The sequence below is a fragment of the Nematolebias whitei genome, chromosome 20 (genome assembly GCF_014905685.2).
Source record: "Nematolebias whitei isolate Nwh7 chromosome 20, NemWhi1, whole genome shotgun sequence".
Taxonomy (NCBI): Eukaryota; Metazoa; Chordata; class Actinopteri; order Cyprinodontiformes; family Rivulidae; genus Nematolebias; species Nematolebias whitei.
Window position 1 is genome coordinate 6,556,741 of NC_056517.1, and position 15,618 is coordinate 6,572,358.

General features: G+C 42.0%; 1 protein-coding gene across 1 annotated transcript; it reads right to left on the reverse strand.

The window, feature by feature from the left end:
• Positions 1–6,268: 6,268 nt before the first annotated feature.
• LOC119426279 (tissue factor) lies at positions 6,269–14,760 on the reverse strand. Its single transcript, XM_037693834.1, has 6 exons — positions 14,634–14,760; positions 10,931–11,042; positions 10,605–10,798; positions 8,453–8,634; positions 8,102–8,264; positions 6,269–6,549 (listed from the first exon to the last, which is right to left on the reverse strand). Exons 1-6 carry the CDS (start codon positions 14,683–14,685, stop codon positions 6,422–6,424), a joined length of 831 nt encoding a protein of 276 aa, XP_037549762.1. The 5' UTR covers positions 14,686–14,760; the 3' UTR covers positions 6,269–6,421.
• Positions 14,761–15,618: the final 858 nt, after the last annotated feature.

Consider the following 15,618-nt stretch of genomic DNA (forward strand, 5'->3'; position numbering starts at 1 on the left):
TTTGCTCTTTGCTTTTCTGAATAATTCTTTTTAGACCAAATCATGATGAAAGCTGGATGGATTTTCATTTAGCTAAACGAAACACTTTGTCCTTAGGAAACACTTCAAACCTTCACATTGAATGAGCCTATAGCCTAACGAGACGCAAGTTCTGCTGTTTCCAGGGATGATTGAGAGTTGAGTTTTCCTGCAGCTGTGAATCTGGTTTGAGGCACACGTTGGAGTTTTTAGCGTGTTAAACATGTATGAGGCTGGTTTCTGTTATCAGCAACAAACCTTAAAATATTTCTATATAACTACAAATTGTAGACTAAAGCCAGTAGCTCAGTGAGCTGTTGGGCACCAGGCGCTGCTGTAGCTGTTTCTGTTTGAGCGCCACAAACAGGTTTTGAAAGCTCCGTCCCGCTTTTGGTGCACGGTTCGTAATACTGTATTCATGACCGTGCACATTATTCTGTGGTCCACCAACCTCAGCAACTGCCCCATTGTTTATGATTTAATCTACGGGAGAACCCGGTAGACCTGAAGACTGGCACATTTGGACTAGTTTTTAATGACCATCTTCTGAACTGTTTTTTGTCAGAGAACTGCTTGTGCTCCTCAGACGTTCACGATGACACTCGAGAGAAAATTGTCTCTCAATTCTTATGAAAGTGTTCAAATTCGAGCTCCTGTGACCTGCATGAGGATGTGGAGAAGCCCTGGGAAAGCCCTTGGACCTGTTGGAGCCTCTCTCCCCAGCAGTCAGATCCTGACTTCATCCTGATCTGGATTCTCTAGAACTCTTCCAGGGACTTCTCGACTTCAGTGACTGCATGAGGCAGACTGGTCTCACACGATGAAATATGAAGTTTAGTCTAGTTTCAACAGTTTCAGACTTCTCGCCTGAAGAAAACCTGTTTGTTTTGGCTCCAGTCACTAAAAGCAACCGTCACTCCAACACCAACGAGCTACACCTTAAAGAAACAACTCATTTTTAGTGGTGTCCCGATACTGGTACTAGTATACATGTCGGGACACCACTACCAGCATCATACTCATACTTGTAAAGTCATACCGATGCTTCAGACTGATACCATGCTTGGTGATGTCATTTCCCCTTCACAAGTATCTGAGGACAAAAATGTCCATAGGTTAGAGACATTTGAAGCTAAACGGGTGATGTTAGGACAGCAGACTGTTTGCTGTGTTTCTAAAGTCGCTGTAATATTGAAGTACCAACTACTACTCTGTATAGGTACTCGGTATTGAGAAGTTCCCAAACTGAAGTACTTGTACTCCTTCTGGAGAAAAACAACTATTGGGACACACCTACAATATTTTTATTTATTTAATCAGTCTTAGGATAATAAAAGAACAGTTTTCTCTCCAAAACTTTAATGGAGAAGTTAACTTTTATATTTTTTTCCAGTCAGGGTTGGACTTCTGTAAGTTCTGAGTTTATTTGTATAAAAAGTGATTTTAAAAAATATTTTCCAGCTAAAACAATTCAGCTCTAAGTGGTTCTTTATAAAACTAAAGACTTCTTTGATTGTTTGCTGCGGTCTGAACATGAGTCATGAAGACATCTTTAAAGTTGATGAGACATTTTAAATCATGATAAATAAAGAAGCTGCTGATGGGTGGATTGAAACGATTTAAAGTGCAGTTTGTGTAGAAATATGTAACTCCTCCATCTTTACTCAGATCCTGATGTGACTAATGAACTTTATGGCAACTTTATTTTGAAATTTTCAACCAGCCTTAACTGTTTTTATATGAATAACAATAATGGCATTATGATGGAATATAAACGTGTATAATTGTTAGATAAACCAGTTTTCATTAAAACCGTCTTCCTCTGAGAGTCTGTGAACGTTTTGTATTTATTGATTTATCTGAGGCTAAAACCTAAAGACCTTTGTGTTTTTTTCCTCCAAACATTCAGGTTAATGTTGGCACTGTTTCTACAGTGAGCTGCCAAAGTATTCACTTGTGGCATTAATTGGGTTTCATCTTCAATATAAATTTATTTAATTCATTTATTCATTTAAAATAAAACAAATTCATCCATCCATTATCTTTACCCGCTTCTTCCATTTTGGGTCACAGGGGTCGCCGGTGCCCATGTCCAGCAATCACTGTGCAAGGGGCGGGGGACACCCTGGACGGGTCGCAAGTCCATCACAGGGACACATGGAGACATACAAGACAAACACCATTCGCTCTCACCTAGGGACAATTTAGACCAATCAGTCTTAACATGCATGTTTTTGGTCTGTGGGAAGAAACCAGAGTACCCAGAGAAAACTCACGCATGCACGGAGAGAACATGCAGACTCCACACAGAAAGGCCTCCGGACCGGGATTTCAACCAGGGACCTGCTCGCTGAGAGGCAGCAGCTCTACCAGTTGTGCCACCATGCTGCCCAACAAATTCATCAAAAAGAAAAAAAAACATTGAATGAAGAAAAAAAAAATCTTCTATCTGCCCCTTATTAAAAAATAAAATAACTAAACAAACAAGTCAGGCTTGAATATCTCCAATGTGAAAACAAAAACATCAGGCATCCTTCACATGGCACCATACTTTCCTAACAATTGTAACTTAATCATCTTTTAAAACCTATAAATTGTTTTAGAAATGTTTATGGTGATATCAAGGCAATTCCACATTCCTGCTCCCTGAATTACAACGCAGCTCCTTCAGACCAGTTCTAAATGGAGGTTTTATAAACATTTCTATTCCCTTAAGGTTATAATGACTTTAAACAAATTTTAATAGAATATTTTGGGGTTATATTTTTTATGAGCTTTATACATGACTTGTAAAGCACTATATTCAACCAAATCATACAATTTTTATAATTTAAACTGATTAAATAATATATTTGTTGGGTGACCATAGCACTTCCTACTAATAATTCTTATAGATATTTTTTGTAAAATAAAAATAGGATTTGTAATTGTTTTGCTTTTCCCCAAACTCCAATACAATAGATTAAATATGGAACAATCATTACATTATACAATATATACAAAGCGTTGTCATTCAAAAACTCTTTTAATTTATACATTAATGCAATTGATTTTGCTATTTTTATTCTTAAGTAATTTATGAGATTTCCATGTCAGCTTCTCATCAATAGACACCCCAAAATTTTATTTAATTAACTATGGATTTCAGTAATGTCAATTTTAAATAAGACTTAGATAATTTTCTTTCTATTACTAAATATCATGTAGTTTGTTTTTTTCCAAATTTAATGATAACTTTTTAAGTTGGAACCAAGTTTGTATTTTTACAAATTCTGCCTGTATCATCTCTAACATCCATTCAGTATCTTCACCCGAACAAAAAAAATGTGGTATCATCTGCAAATAAAACACACTTCAAAAGCCCTGACACGTCAACCAGATCATTCACATACAAAATAAACAACTGTGGTCCCAGCACAGAACCCTGAGGAACTCCACATCCATTAACACAAAATTCAGATCTTACATTGTTTACCTGTACAAACTGTCTCCTATTATTCAAATAACTGGATACCCACTGTAGTGCTAATCCTCTAATGCCATGTTTATGCAGTTTGTCAAGGAGAACTGTGTGGTCCATAGTGTCGAAGGCCTTTTTTAAATCAACAAAAACGCTAACACAATACTGTTTTTGATCAAGAGCAGTTGTTATCTCTTCTATTAGTTCCATGAGATCCATTGATGTTGAATTATTTACTCTAAACCCATAATGACTATTACTTAAAATATTTTGTTTATCTATAAATCCATCTAATCCTGTTACAAATAATTTCTCTAATATTTTTGAAAATTGTGGCAACAAGGATATTGATCTGTAATTAGTGAACACACATTTCTCATCATTCTTATAAACAGGAACTAGCTTCGCTATTTTCATATTTTCTGGAAATTTTCCTGTTGAAAATGATAAATTACATATATGAAAATGATAAATTACATATATGTGTAAATGGTTCAAAAACATACAGTGCCTTGCAAAAGTATTTGGCCCCCTTGAACTTTTCAACCTTTTGCCACATTTCAGGCTTCAAACATAAAGATCCATCCATCCATTTTCTTTACCCGCTTCTTCCATTTTGGGTCACGGGGGTCACTGGTGCCCATGTCCAGCAATCCCTGTGTGAGGGGCAGGGTACACCCTGGACAGGTCGCAAGTCCATCACAGGGACACATGGAGACAAACGAGACAAACAAACATTTACTCTCTCAACAAACATTTACTCTCTCACTCACACCTAGGGACAATTTTGAGTTACCAATCAGTCTAACATGCATGTTTTTGGACTGTGGGAGGAAACTGGAGTACCTGGAGAAAACCCACACATGCACGGAGAGAACATGCAAACTCCACCCAGAAAGGCCCCTGGACCGGGGTTTGAACCAGGGACCTGCTCGCTGAGAGGCAGCAGCTCTGGAAGGAGTATCAGACCACTGCAAATCTACCAAGACCCGGCCGTCCCTCTAAACTTTCATCTGGAACAAGGAGAAGACTGATCAGAGATGCAGCCAAGAGGCCCATGATCACTCTGGATGAACTGCAGAGATCTACAGCTGAGGTGGGAGAGTCTGTCCATAGGACAACAATCAGTCGTACACTGCACAAATCTGGCCTTTATGGAAGAGTGGCAAGAAGAAACCATTTCTCAAAGATATCCATAAAAAGTGTTGTTTAAAGTTTGACACAAGCACCTGGGAGACACCAAACATGTGGAAGAAGGTGCTCTGGTCACATGAAACCAAAATCCAACTGTTTGGCCACAATGCAAAACGATATGTTTGGTGTAAAAGCAACACAGCTCATCACCCTGAACACACCATCCCCACTGTCAAACATGGTGGTGGCAGCATCATGGTTTGGGCCTGCTTTTCATCAGCAGGGACAGGGAAGATGGTCAGAATTGATGGGAAGATGGATGGGGCCAAATACAGGACCATTCTGGAAGAAAACCTGTTTGAGTCTGCAAGAGACCTGAGACTGGGATGGAGATTTATCTTCCAACAAGACAATGATCCAAAACATAAAGACAAATCTACAATGGAATGGTTCACAAATAAACGTATCCAGGTGTTGGAATGGCCAAGTCAAAGTCCAGACCTGAATCCAATCGAGAATCTGTGGAAAGAGCTGAAGACTGCTGTTCACAAACGCTCTCCATCCAACCTCACTGAGCTCCAGCTGTTTTGCAGAAAGAATGGGCAGAACTTCAGTGTCTCCATGTTCAAAACTGATAGAGACAAACCCCAAGAGACTTGCAGCTGGAACTGCAGCTGGAACTGCAGCTGGAACTGCAGCAAGAGGCGGAGCTACAAAGTATTAACACAAGGGGGACGAATAATATTGCACGCCACACTTTTCAGTTTTTTATTTGTTAAAACAGTTTGATACATCCAATAAATTTCATTCCACTTCATGATTGTGTCCCACTTGTTGTTGATTCTTCACAAAACATTAAAATTTTATATCTTTATGTTTGAAGCCTGAAATGTGGCAAAAGGTTGAAAAGTTCAAGGGGGAATACTTTCTCAAGGCAATGTAACTCATCATATCATTTACAAACATCATGTCCATGTCCAACCAGTAAATAATAAATTTGTTAAATGAAGAAGTTAAATAATGTGTTTTAAATAATTTATAACAATTTCAAACCTTTGCTCCAGCATCAAATTGCAGTTTTGTTGAACCTCTTGTCTGCTTTTGGATCAAAATAAGATTAAAGGCCTTTATCTGGTTACATAATGATCCATGAGAAGAAAAGCTCTGTTGGATCACAACCCAAAGTCCGCAGAACAGAACCGAGGAAAGCTTTGGATGAAAACTGCCTGAAGGACTGGTGTTATCGTCAGCGTTGACTAGAACATGTCTCTGGGACATTTTTAGTCCAGGAGCTTCAACAGACGAGCTCCAAACCAGAACCGAGTCAAAGCTGCTTTGTTTTGACGTCAAAGGAACGATCAGATCAAAGTATGCTGAGGTCATTTCAGTGCAGGACCAGTAGTTGTGTTTTAGTAAATATTAATCACTGCAGCACGTGATACAACAACTCATTTTAATGACGTTCAAAACTGAACATTTTCAAATGTCTTTTAAAATCACATCATTACAAAAGTATTTACTACACCAAACCATAAAATAACTTCTTCTAAAAGTTCAGGCAGAACGATTCTGTTCATTTAGAAGAAATAAATTAAGCATCAATTACAAAAATAAATGAGTTAATTCAGCAACAAATAAAACTTACAAAATCCCAAGTATTATCCTACACCATTTAAATAAAGTTAAGAGCATAAAGTCATCGTACCACTCAGCAGGAGAGAATCATTAAATGAACTGATTTAATCTAACTCATGTCAGTGTTTTAAACCGTTTCACAGAAACTAAACGAGTCAGTCCCATAGGAACCCTTTATACACCCCGCAGTGGGACGGCCTTCCTCCTCCTGCGCCTGCAGCAGATCACCGTGAGTCCAATCATCAGCCCCGTCACCAGGACAGCCAGGAGGACGCCACCGGCAACCACGCCCAGAGAATACTCTGAAAACACAAAGAAACTGTTTCAGGCCACGAGTTCACGTTCAGAGAACCATCGTGAGTGTATTTAACTTCATATTCAGCCCCCACCACCGGGTGGCAGCAGGGAGCATCTGTGGGCTGCTGTGCATTCTGGGTAAACAGCTGTTTTTTTGGTCTCATCTGTTCAAAGGACGTTGGTCCAGAAGTGGTTCCTTCAGATGAAACCACGTTGTGCTGGCATGTTTTTGAGTAAAGTGGCGATGACCTTTGACCTGCTGTAGAGTCTGAGATGGAGCATATTTCTCTGAGCACTGCACGGTCTGACCTTCAGGGTGAACCTGCGAGGACGTCCACTCCTTGAGTGACAGCTTGTGAACAATCTTCGTCTCTGCAGATTGATGACAAGTCCAGGTAGTTTGACCTTTGACCCCTCCCAGCTGCTCCGAGGTTCAGTCAAACTTTACTTGTTGAACTTTTCTTCCACAGAAACAAAGTTGGATGGATGGACACCAGGAAGAGCTCCTGAAGCCGAGTGAAGAAGTCTTTCAGATGAAAGACGAAACGTTTCTACATGGTTTTGTTTTTTGAACCCGTCCAGAGGACCTGACTTAACTTTTTAATATTTCTCTGCCTGGATTATTGAGCATGCATCAGGATACAGACAGAGCTGTGTTCAACAACACTAATCCTGTAATTTCATACATTTAGACCCAAACGTCCAGCTGAGGACTCAGCGTTGACCTGGATCCAGGTTCCTCTTGATGTGAATGATTCTCCTTCGTCCCGCAGATCATTTTTTCCTTGCTGATGATAAACGAGTTAAAATGAGCTCGGGTTGTTTTTCCATCTCTGCAGAGCGTTCAAACATTAACCTCCTGTAACCTGCAGGTGTCAGCTGACAGAACAGAACAGGACATAAACGGAGACCTGATCTGAACTGATTCAGTTTCTGAAAGTACTTGACTGGTTAGGGTTCTGATCTGGTCTCACACCTGACACTGACGTGGTTCAGTTCCTCAGCCACTGATCCTGGATCTGTGATGGCTGTCCCAGAGGGTAGGTGGGGGAGAAGAAGAAGAAGAAGAAAGTGTGATGTGATGTCATCATTGTTTCTATACAATGACAAAGACAGTACTCTGTATTTAACCCATCACACCTGGGACACACCCAGGTGGAGAGTGGGCAGCTACGTAAGCGCCGGGGGAGCAGTTAGGGATTAGGTGTCTTGCTCAGAGACACCATGAAATGTAGGCATGGCGGGGAGTTGAACCTGCAACTTTCTGGTCCTAAGCCGGCTGCCCTACCTCTACACCACAGCGGCCTGAGATGGTCTGTGTTTGAACACTGGTTCTGAGGTTGTTTGTGGGTCGATCTGGATTTGGGTCTTTGAGTTCCTTCCATCCAGCCCCTCTCTCTGAGTCGGCTCATCCTTTTGTTTCTGTCTCCTAACCAGATTCCAGACCCTGACCTGGTCCTGGTCTCAGCCTGGTCTCACCAGCACCAAAGAGTTCTGCAGTTTTTGGTTGGTTCTGTTTAGAACTGGACTGTTTGTATGAGAGGAAGACAAGCTGACCTTTGGTGATGGACGAGTCGGTTGAGGAGCACCGAGTCTGGCTCATGTCTCCCAGCTGCTTGCCCTCTCGGTTTGGGAGGAAGACCTGGACGCTGAAGCAGTAACTCTCCCCTGGGTCCAGACCCGTCAGCTCGATCACGCTACTCCCAGAGTCCAGGACTTTCTGCAGAACAGAACCAAGCAGACAGCATGACAGTCTGATCCAGACCAGAGGAGTGAAAGGAGCATGCTCAGTGGTTCGTGAGATATTTTGCTAACACACACATGCAGAGACATTTAATTCTTCAAACCCTCAGCAGTGGATAGTAAAGGTTCCTCTACAAAATAAAAGCATGGTGAGGTTGACCTCACCTTCCCGGAGCTCTTGTTCTTCCTGTAGGTGACTCTGTACTGCAGCTGCTCAGCGAACACGTCCCTGATGCTCAGCTGGCGGCCATCTTTGAACAGCGCTGTGACCGGGTCGGTCACGTACAGAAGGACCGTCCTCTGATCCTCGCCCACCTTCATCACAAAGTCCGGCTGGCTGATGTCAGCTGAGGAGAGGACAGCACGGATCAGACTCGTCACGACAAGGAAAATATGTCCATTCAGCTGAAACACTCAGAGCAGAAGTTCTAGTTCTGCCGCTCCATAAACAGGTTTATATTGTATCATCTGAAGATGGAGGACTGAACGTTACAGCGACGTCTCACTGTCCTGGACCAGGACTTAAAGACCAGAACAGAAGGAGTGGTCCAGTTCAGGTGGACTGTGTGTTCCTTCACTGTTTGAGGTGAACAGTCTGAGGACAAGAAGAACCCGTCCCTGACCACCTCAGCCCTCATTAACTCAGATAAACTGCTGACAAGCAGGACTCTGGTCTGAAAAAGTCTCTGCTCAGGACTTTTAGGGTTCTCTGATCCTGAATCCTCTGAGGCAGGAAGTTCTCTGATTCATCTCTTCCAGGTCAGAGAAAGAATGTTAGAACGTTACAAGACTCGTCTGTTTTACGTTCTTTAAAAAGTAAAACTGCTGACATTTTTCAAACGAGCAGCTCACCTGGCCTACAATATATATAAATATTGCTAAAGGTAGAGAAGCCGTGAGCACTTCAAGGGTCCGATGGTCTCAGCATCCTTTCACCTGTTCTGATACCTGCAGAGCCAACAGTACTTCAGCTCCTCACCTAGTCTTAATGAAGACCAAGGATTTGTCCGCACCAGTTGGAAAGGCTGGAATTGAAACAAATGTCCCAGAATCCTGAACGTCCCACAGAATTCCTTTATTTAGTGAAGAAAGATCATGTGACCACAACCGTTCAAACCCAGCTGGTCGAAGCAGATGGCCGCTCGTCCTGAGCCTGGTTCTGCTGGAGGTTTCTTCCTGTTAAAAGGGAGTTTTTCCTTTCCACTGTCTCCTCTGTGCTTGCTCAGGGTGGGAGACTGAGACGAAGGGAAGATTCATCACAATCTGCTGCTTCCTTACATAGAGAACTTTACTCACTGTTTCTGTACAGTGCCCTGAGATGACTTCTGTTGAGGTTTGGTGCTACATAAATAAACTGAACTGAGCTGATTTAAAACAGGGTGGTCCACCAAAACCCACAGGGAGACATCCAGGAAGACAAATGTAACCCTGATGGAGCTGGAAGATGGAGGTCCAGTCCACAGTCTGGACAGTTTGGAGTTTCTTCACCAGACTTGTAGCAGAAAGACCTGTCAGATGAGAGCAAACATCATGTCTGAGACAGATCCAGCCCCTCTCATAATGCTGGGGACACCATACCTACAGTGAAGCATGGTGGTGGCTGCATCATGCTGTGGGGTTTTCATCAGCAGGGACTGAAAACTGGTCAGGGAAGATGGATGGAGCAAAAACACAGGGAAACTCTGAAGAGGAACTTGTTAGAGTCTTCCGGAGATCTGAGACTGGGACAGAGGTCCACCTTCCAGCAGGACAATGACCCTGAACTGAGCTGAAGAACTTTCCAATGGTTGAAGGAGAACCAGGTAAAGGTCCTGGAATGGTCCAGTCAAAGTCCAGACCTTAGTCCAACTGAGAACCTCTGGTCTGATTTATAGATTGTTGGACACAACCAGCACTGTCCAACCTGAGGGAGCTAGAGGCGCTTGATCCTGAATGGACAAAAAGTCCAGAGATGGAACACGATCTTGGAGTTGGACCTGAATAGACCTGACGCTGGACCTGCTGCAGAAGACGGGGACACCAAGTGTTGTCTTCTGGGGTCTTCTTAAATATGTACACACCTGTTGTAAATTTTATATATTAAAAAAATATTTTAATAGTTTAAAATAGTTTAATAGTAATAGTTTTTGTCCCGTTGGACGTCCTTCTTGTCTGACTCAAACAAATGAAGAACCACTGACACCTCAGGGGGTCTGGGACCAACATAAAACCAGTACCAGGTGCAGTAAAACCTTTAGAACCCTCGGGGTCCAGACTTGATGGACTTGTGTGAAAACAGAACTCTGTGTTGGACATGGGATTTATTCAGAGGACGTACTGTCTCTGTAGGGACAGAAGGACGAGGAGCTGGTGTGGGGGAACTCAACGAGGTCTGACGTGGCCCCCAGGGGGGGTTCAGACAGGACGTCTGCCGTGTAGCAGGCCGACAGGTCAGTCAGAAAGGCAGACAGGTCACAGACGGTGGAGCTGGACCGGGTGCAGTGATGGTTTCTCTGTTTGTCCCCTCCAACCCTATGACAAATACACACAAACGTCTGTTAGCAAAATATCTCATCAACCACTGGACACATTTTAATGAACTCGTCACTGGAGACCATGAAATGCTCCTAAGCCGGTGTGAGGTGGACCTACTGGAGGACTTACTGAGAGAACTCCACGCTGTACGAGTACTCGGCTGACGGTCTGGGCTCCCAGCTCAGGACCGTCTTGAAGTTGGTGGACTTCCAGGAGACATTGTAGGCCACCGGGTACAAACCTGCAAATCCAGAAAGTTGTTTGAGGCGTAACACGAACACTGGAAATGATTTCTGTTTTTATGAAATGACACATTTTAATTAAATAAAAGGTTTATTTGTTCGGCTTCAGAACCCGGAGCAGAACCTGGACTCAGCACCTCCTGCCTGGACTCTCACATCAGTCCACTACGTTGTCTTCACAAAACACTTGAGACCTGCACAGATCCACCTTCCTGCTGACATCTGGTCTAAACATCTGAGACATTCAGACCAACTAAACCAGAGGACCTCATAACAACTAGAAACCAGACTGAGTCTGTCTTCCAGGAAGCTCAAACTGAGGTCCAACAATCAGCTTCACCCTGCAGGGTCCATCCATGTCCACCAGTCACTGTGGGGGACACTGTGCGAGATCCACTGAGCAGGACCAGCAGAGCTCCAGCCTCACTCATCCACACCTTTTCTTTAGTCAAACGGACCTTCAAACAGACATTATGGACACATGGACATGTAGAAATCAATAGTGATTTTGAATGTACAGTAGTCCCTCACTACTTCAAGGTTCGACTTTCATGGACTCGCTATTTCGTGGTTTTTCAACGTAATTGTACACAACGCACGATTGTCAACTTTAATATTACTCACGTGATTGGGACGGCACGGGATAAAAAAATTAATGAAATAATACTTTGGACAGGGGCCGCTATTTTTTAGTTTTCTTTCAATAAGCCTACACTGTAACGCAAGTCAAAAGAACTACACTACCCAGAAGCCAACAGTGCTTCCGGCTGCTGCTTCCTGCCGAACTGGAGGGAAAGTTTTGCAACGCAAAGTCAGAAGTACCATCCATCTATTAAGATCACAGAACTGGCAGGAAAGTCTCAAAAAATCCTAAAGCTCAATTATCCAATTCAACTCATTTTATTTCTATAGTTCCAAGTCACAACAGAAGTCGTCTCAGGACACTGAACAGAAACATTCATATATAAAAATAATAATTTAACATTATTTATCTGAGGAGCTTTGAGTTTAACTCCATCACAGAACTCTCATCTTGAACAAGCATGAAGGCAACAGTGGAAAGGAAAAACTCCCTCATGAGGAAGAAACCTTTAGCAGAACCAGGATCAGGACAAGAGGCCATCTGCTTCAACTGGCTGGGTTTGAGAAGAACAGATACACAATGGCAGGTCAAGAATCACATGTTAAGATAGAAATAGTATCAAATGAAAACTATTTAATTTTAACAAATTATTTAAGGAAATTATGTCAATTTGTCCTCTAGTAGTTTAAGCCTATAGCAGTATGACAAGCCGACCCTAACTATAGGATTTATCAAAAAGGAAAGTTAAGCCCAGTCTTAAAACTGGACAATGTGTCAGCGTCATGGACAGAAACTGGAAGTTGGTTCCACAAGAGAGGAGCCTGAGAACTGAAAGATCTGCCTCCCATTCTGTTTTTGTAAACTCTAGGAACCGCAAGTAAACCTGCAGTCTGAGAGCGAAGTGCTCTGTTAGGAAAATATGGAACAATAAGATATTTAATATAAGATGGAGCTAGGTTGTTGAGAGCTTTGTAGGTTAGGAGTAAGATTTTGAATTCAATTCTGGATTTGACAGGGAGCCAATGGAGAGAAGCTAAAACTGGAGAAATATGATCTCTCCCAGTAACTCCAGTTAAGACTCTGGCAGCAGCATTTTGGCATTTTTCAACATTTTCCACACGCACATCAACCTGGATGGAGCAGTGCTTCATCACTGCAGGGTAGGTTTGCTGATCCGGAACAGAGCTGGTGAGTATCCTAATAAAAATCCGCAGTACAGTACAGTATATGTACGTATGTTGTAAAATGATGTAGGTTTAAGACTTTAGAACATTGTTAGAGCTTTCCAAGGGTGTGGGAAGGGTTTATAAAGCCTTAAAAATATAAATACTAAAATAAATATAGCGTTCCTACTTTGCAGTTTTTCACGTATCACGATGATCGCTGGAACGTAACCCCCGCGATCATCGAGGAACTACTGTAGGTGTTTTTTAGTGATTTACTTTCTGTTTGACGCTGTGTGTCTCTGTGTCTTTGTGACCAAAATTAACTTGAAAATAAATGTTTTTGTTTAGAAGCACGACGATCTGGTCCAGTTTTCTGTGATGTGTGGACAAAAATGAGACGAAGTCAGAACATGAAGGATAAGAAGACGTGACCTTCAGAAATACACAATAAAACTTTAAATAAAATGAAACGGTCTTAAAATTGATCTGCCTTCACATAATTCAGAGATGCAAAGACTATTTCAAAGGCAGGTACCTTTAATTTAATGTATTTATGATTGACATAATTCAGTGGTTTGATTTTATTAAAGGAGGTCTAAATAAAATGTTTCTCCTCAGTGGGTTTGTCTTCTCCTTTGTCCTAAAAGTTAAAAATCCTGATAAACGTCAGCTGTTTGATTCTCTTCTGAACTAAACATCAAAACTTGGAAAGATAATTAAATCTTTATTTGAGTCTTTTAGTAAATGTTGCAGCTCAAACTGGATTTAGTTGAAGAAGCAGCAGAAACTGTTGTTTTGGTTGTAAAGGCTGCAGATCCTGGTCCTCAGGGCCCAGCTGAAGGTCTACAAGAGTCTGAGGGAACCTGGACTGTCCTGGAAGAGTGCGGAGCTGCTGATGTCTTCAGAGGACATGAGGACAATCAGAGCCCAGGCATGATGGACCTGGTCCACCTGGACCTGGTCTGCAGCAGAGCATGATGGGAGATGATTTCATGCTTCCTCTCAGAGTTCATTATTATTATTATTATTATTATTATTATTATTATTGGTGCTGTTGTTGTTATTCAATCTGCACCACCACCTCATGCTTCACCTTCCTCCTGAGTTCATACAGGCTGTAAGAAACACAAAATGTCCAAACATACCAGAATATGTTCTTAGAACATTTGTGTTGCACCTAGAACACATCTGTCAGATCTAGAACACATCTGTCAGATCTAAAACACATCTGTCAGATCTAGAACACATCTGTCAGATCTAAAACACATCTGCCAGACCTAGAAGACTTTCATCATATCTTGAAAAAAATTGTGAGACCTAGAAGACATCTGTATGTCCTAGAACATTTCCGTAAAACCTAGAACACATCTGTCTGACCTGCACATCTGTCAGATCTAGAACACATCTGTCAGACCTGCACATCTGTCTGACCTGCACATCTGTCAGATCTAGAACACATCTGTCAGACCTGCACATCTGTCAGACCTGCACATCTGTCAGATCTAGAACATTTCTGTTGCAGAATTTTGAACAAAACTTATTTTTCCAGCTGTTCTCAGGTTTATTCACACCCACATCTGTTCATTAAAAACATAAAGTAATTATACTCTGATAAATAGATGCTAACACTTCTGTTCTTACAACTGCAGAGTAAACATGTCAACAAAGGTATTATGAGCCCTAAACAACAACAACAACATAAAAAAAAAATAATAATAACTATGATAATATTACTAGGACCAGAGCCAGGAGTCAGAGGAGAACATGTTCTCCGACAGTTCCAGAGCAGGAACTCAGACAGAAAGATCCCCATGCTGGACCTGAGGACGTGATGGACTCACCGGACACGCAGCGGGACAGCAGGACCACACAAAGACAAGCTGACTGCCACATCCCGTTAGGTTCGGTTCTGAAGCAGAGGACAGGTCCAGAGAAAAGCAGCTATTCCGTCTGTAGACTCCCGCTGAAGCAACTGAACCTCTGTCTGGTCTCTTTCCCTCGTTAAAACTCTGAGAGAAGTGAGAGCTCTGACCATAAAAGGAGCGTCCGCCTCTGACGTCACGAGCTGCTGCGTGCCAATCCTGCTGACGTGACCATTCATGTTCAGGACTGTTCTCATCCAAACTTTGATTCATCTTTAGGTTTATAAAACCTTCTTTGTGCTGCAGTTCTTTACACACAAAAAAGCTCTTCTTAAACCATATACACACACACACACACACACATATATATATATATATATATATATATATATATCCGTGTATGTCTCCATGTGTCCCTGTGATGGACTGAAGACCTGTCCAGGTGTCCCCCACTTCACACCACTAGAGACAGACATCACTTCACTGTGACTGAAAGAAAAATGAGTTGGCAGAAATGAAAGGAATTCATCCACCCATCCTCCTCCTGAGCCGTACCGATGTATTAAAGATTAAACAACACTGTGGCTCATTGTTTCACTCTGGACTCTGGACCACCACACCTCTAATCACATGTCCAGATGGACCAGTTTCAGACCTGTGGTGAAGAAATTACAGCCGAGTCTGAACAATGTGTGATTAGGTTTACACATGCTCACTAAATGGACCCTTCAGATCTTTTGAAGTGGGGTTATGCTGAAAAGTTATTACTAGTAATATCCTACCTGTTGTAGAACATGAGAACTTTTTTTCTGATCCATTTGAGGCACAACCAAACATGACCAAGAACTATGTGGATTTCTGCCCACACAAAACAACTTCTGTCTGAAAAGTCCCATCAATGTATGCTGAATCTATTGTCTAAACTTTTACACTGCCTCACTTTAACAGTATTTAATTACTCCAG

What these genes read in the sequence shown, in the direction of transcription:
- LOC119426279 (XM_037693834.1), bottom strand. Translation starts at nt 14,685, where the DNA reads ATGTGGCAGTCAGCTTGTCTTTGTGTGGTCCTGCTGTCCCGCTGCGTG. An exon ending in TACAGCGTGGAGTTCTCTCA is followed by an intron (nt 10,799 to 10,930) that starts GTAAGTCCTCCA and finishes TATTTGTCATAG; the next exon opens with GGTTGGAGGGGACAAACAGA. An exon ending in CTTCTGTCCCTACAGAGACA is followed by an intron (nt 8,635 to 10,604) that starts GTACGTCCTCTG and finishes TCCTCTCCTCAG; the next exon opens with CTGACATCAGCCAGCCGGAC.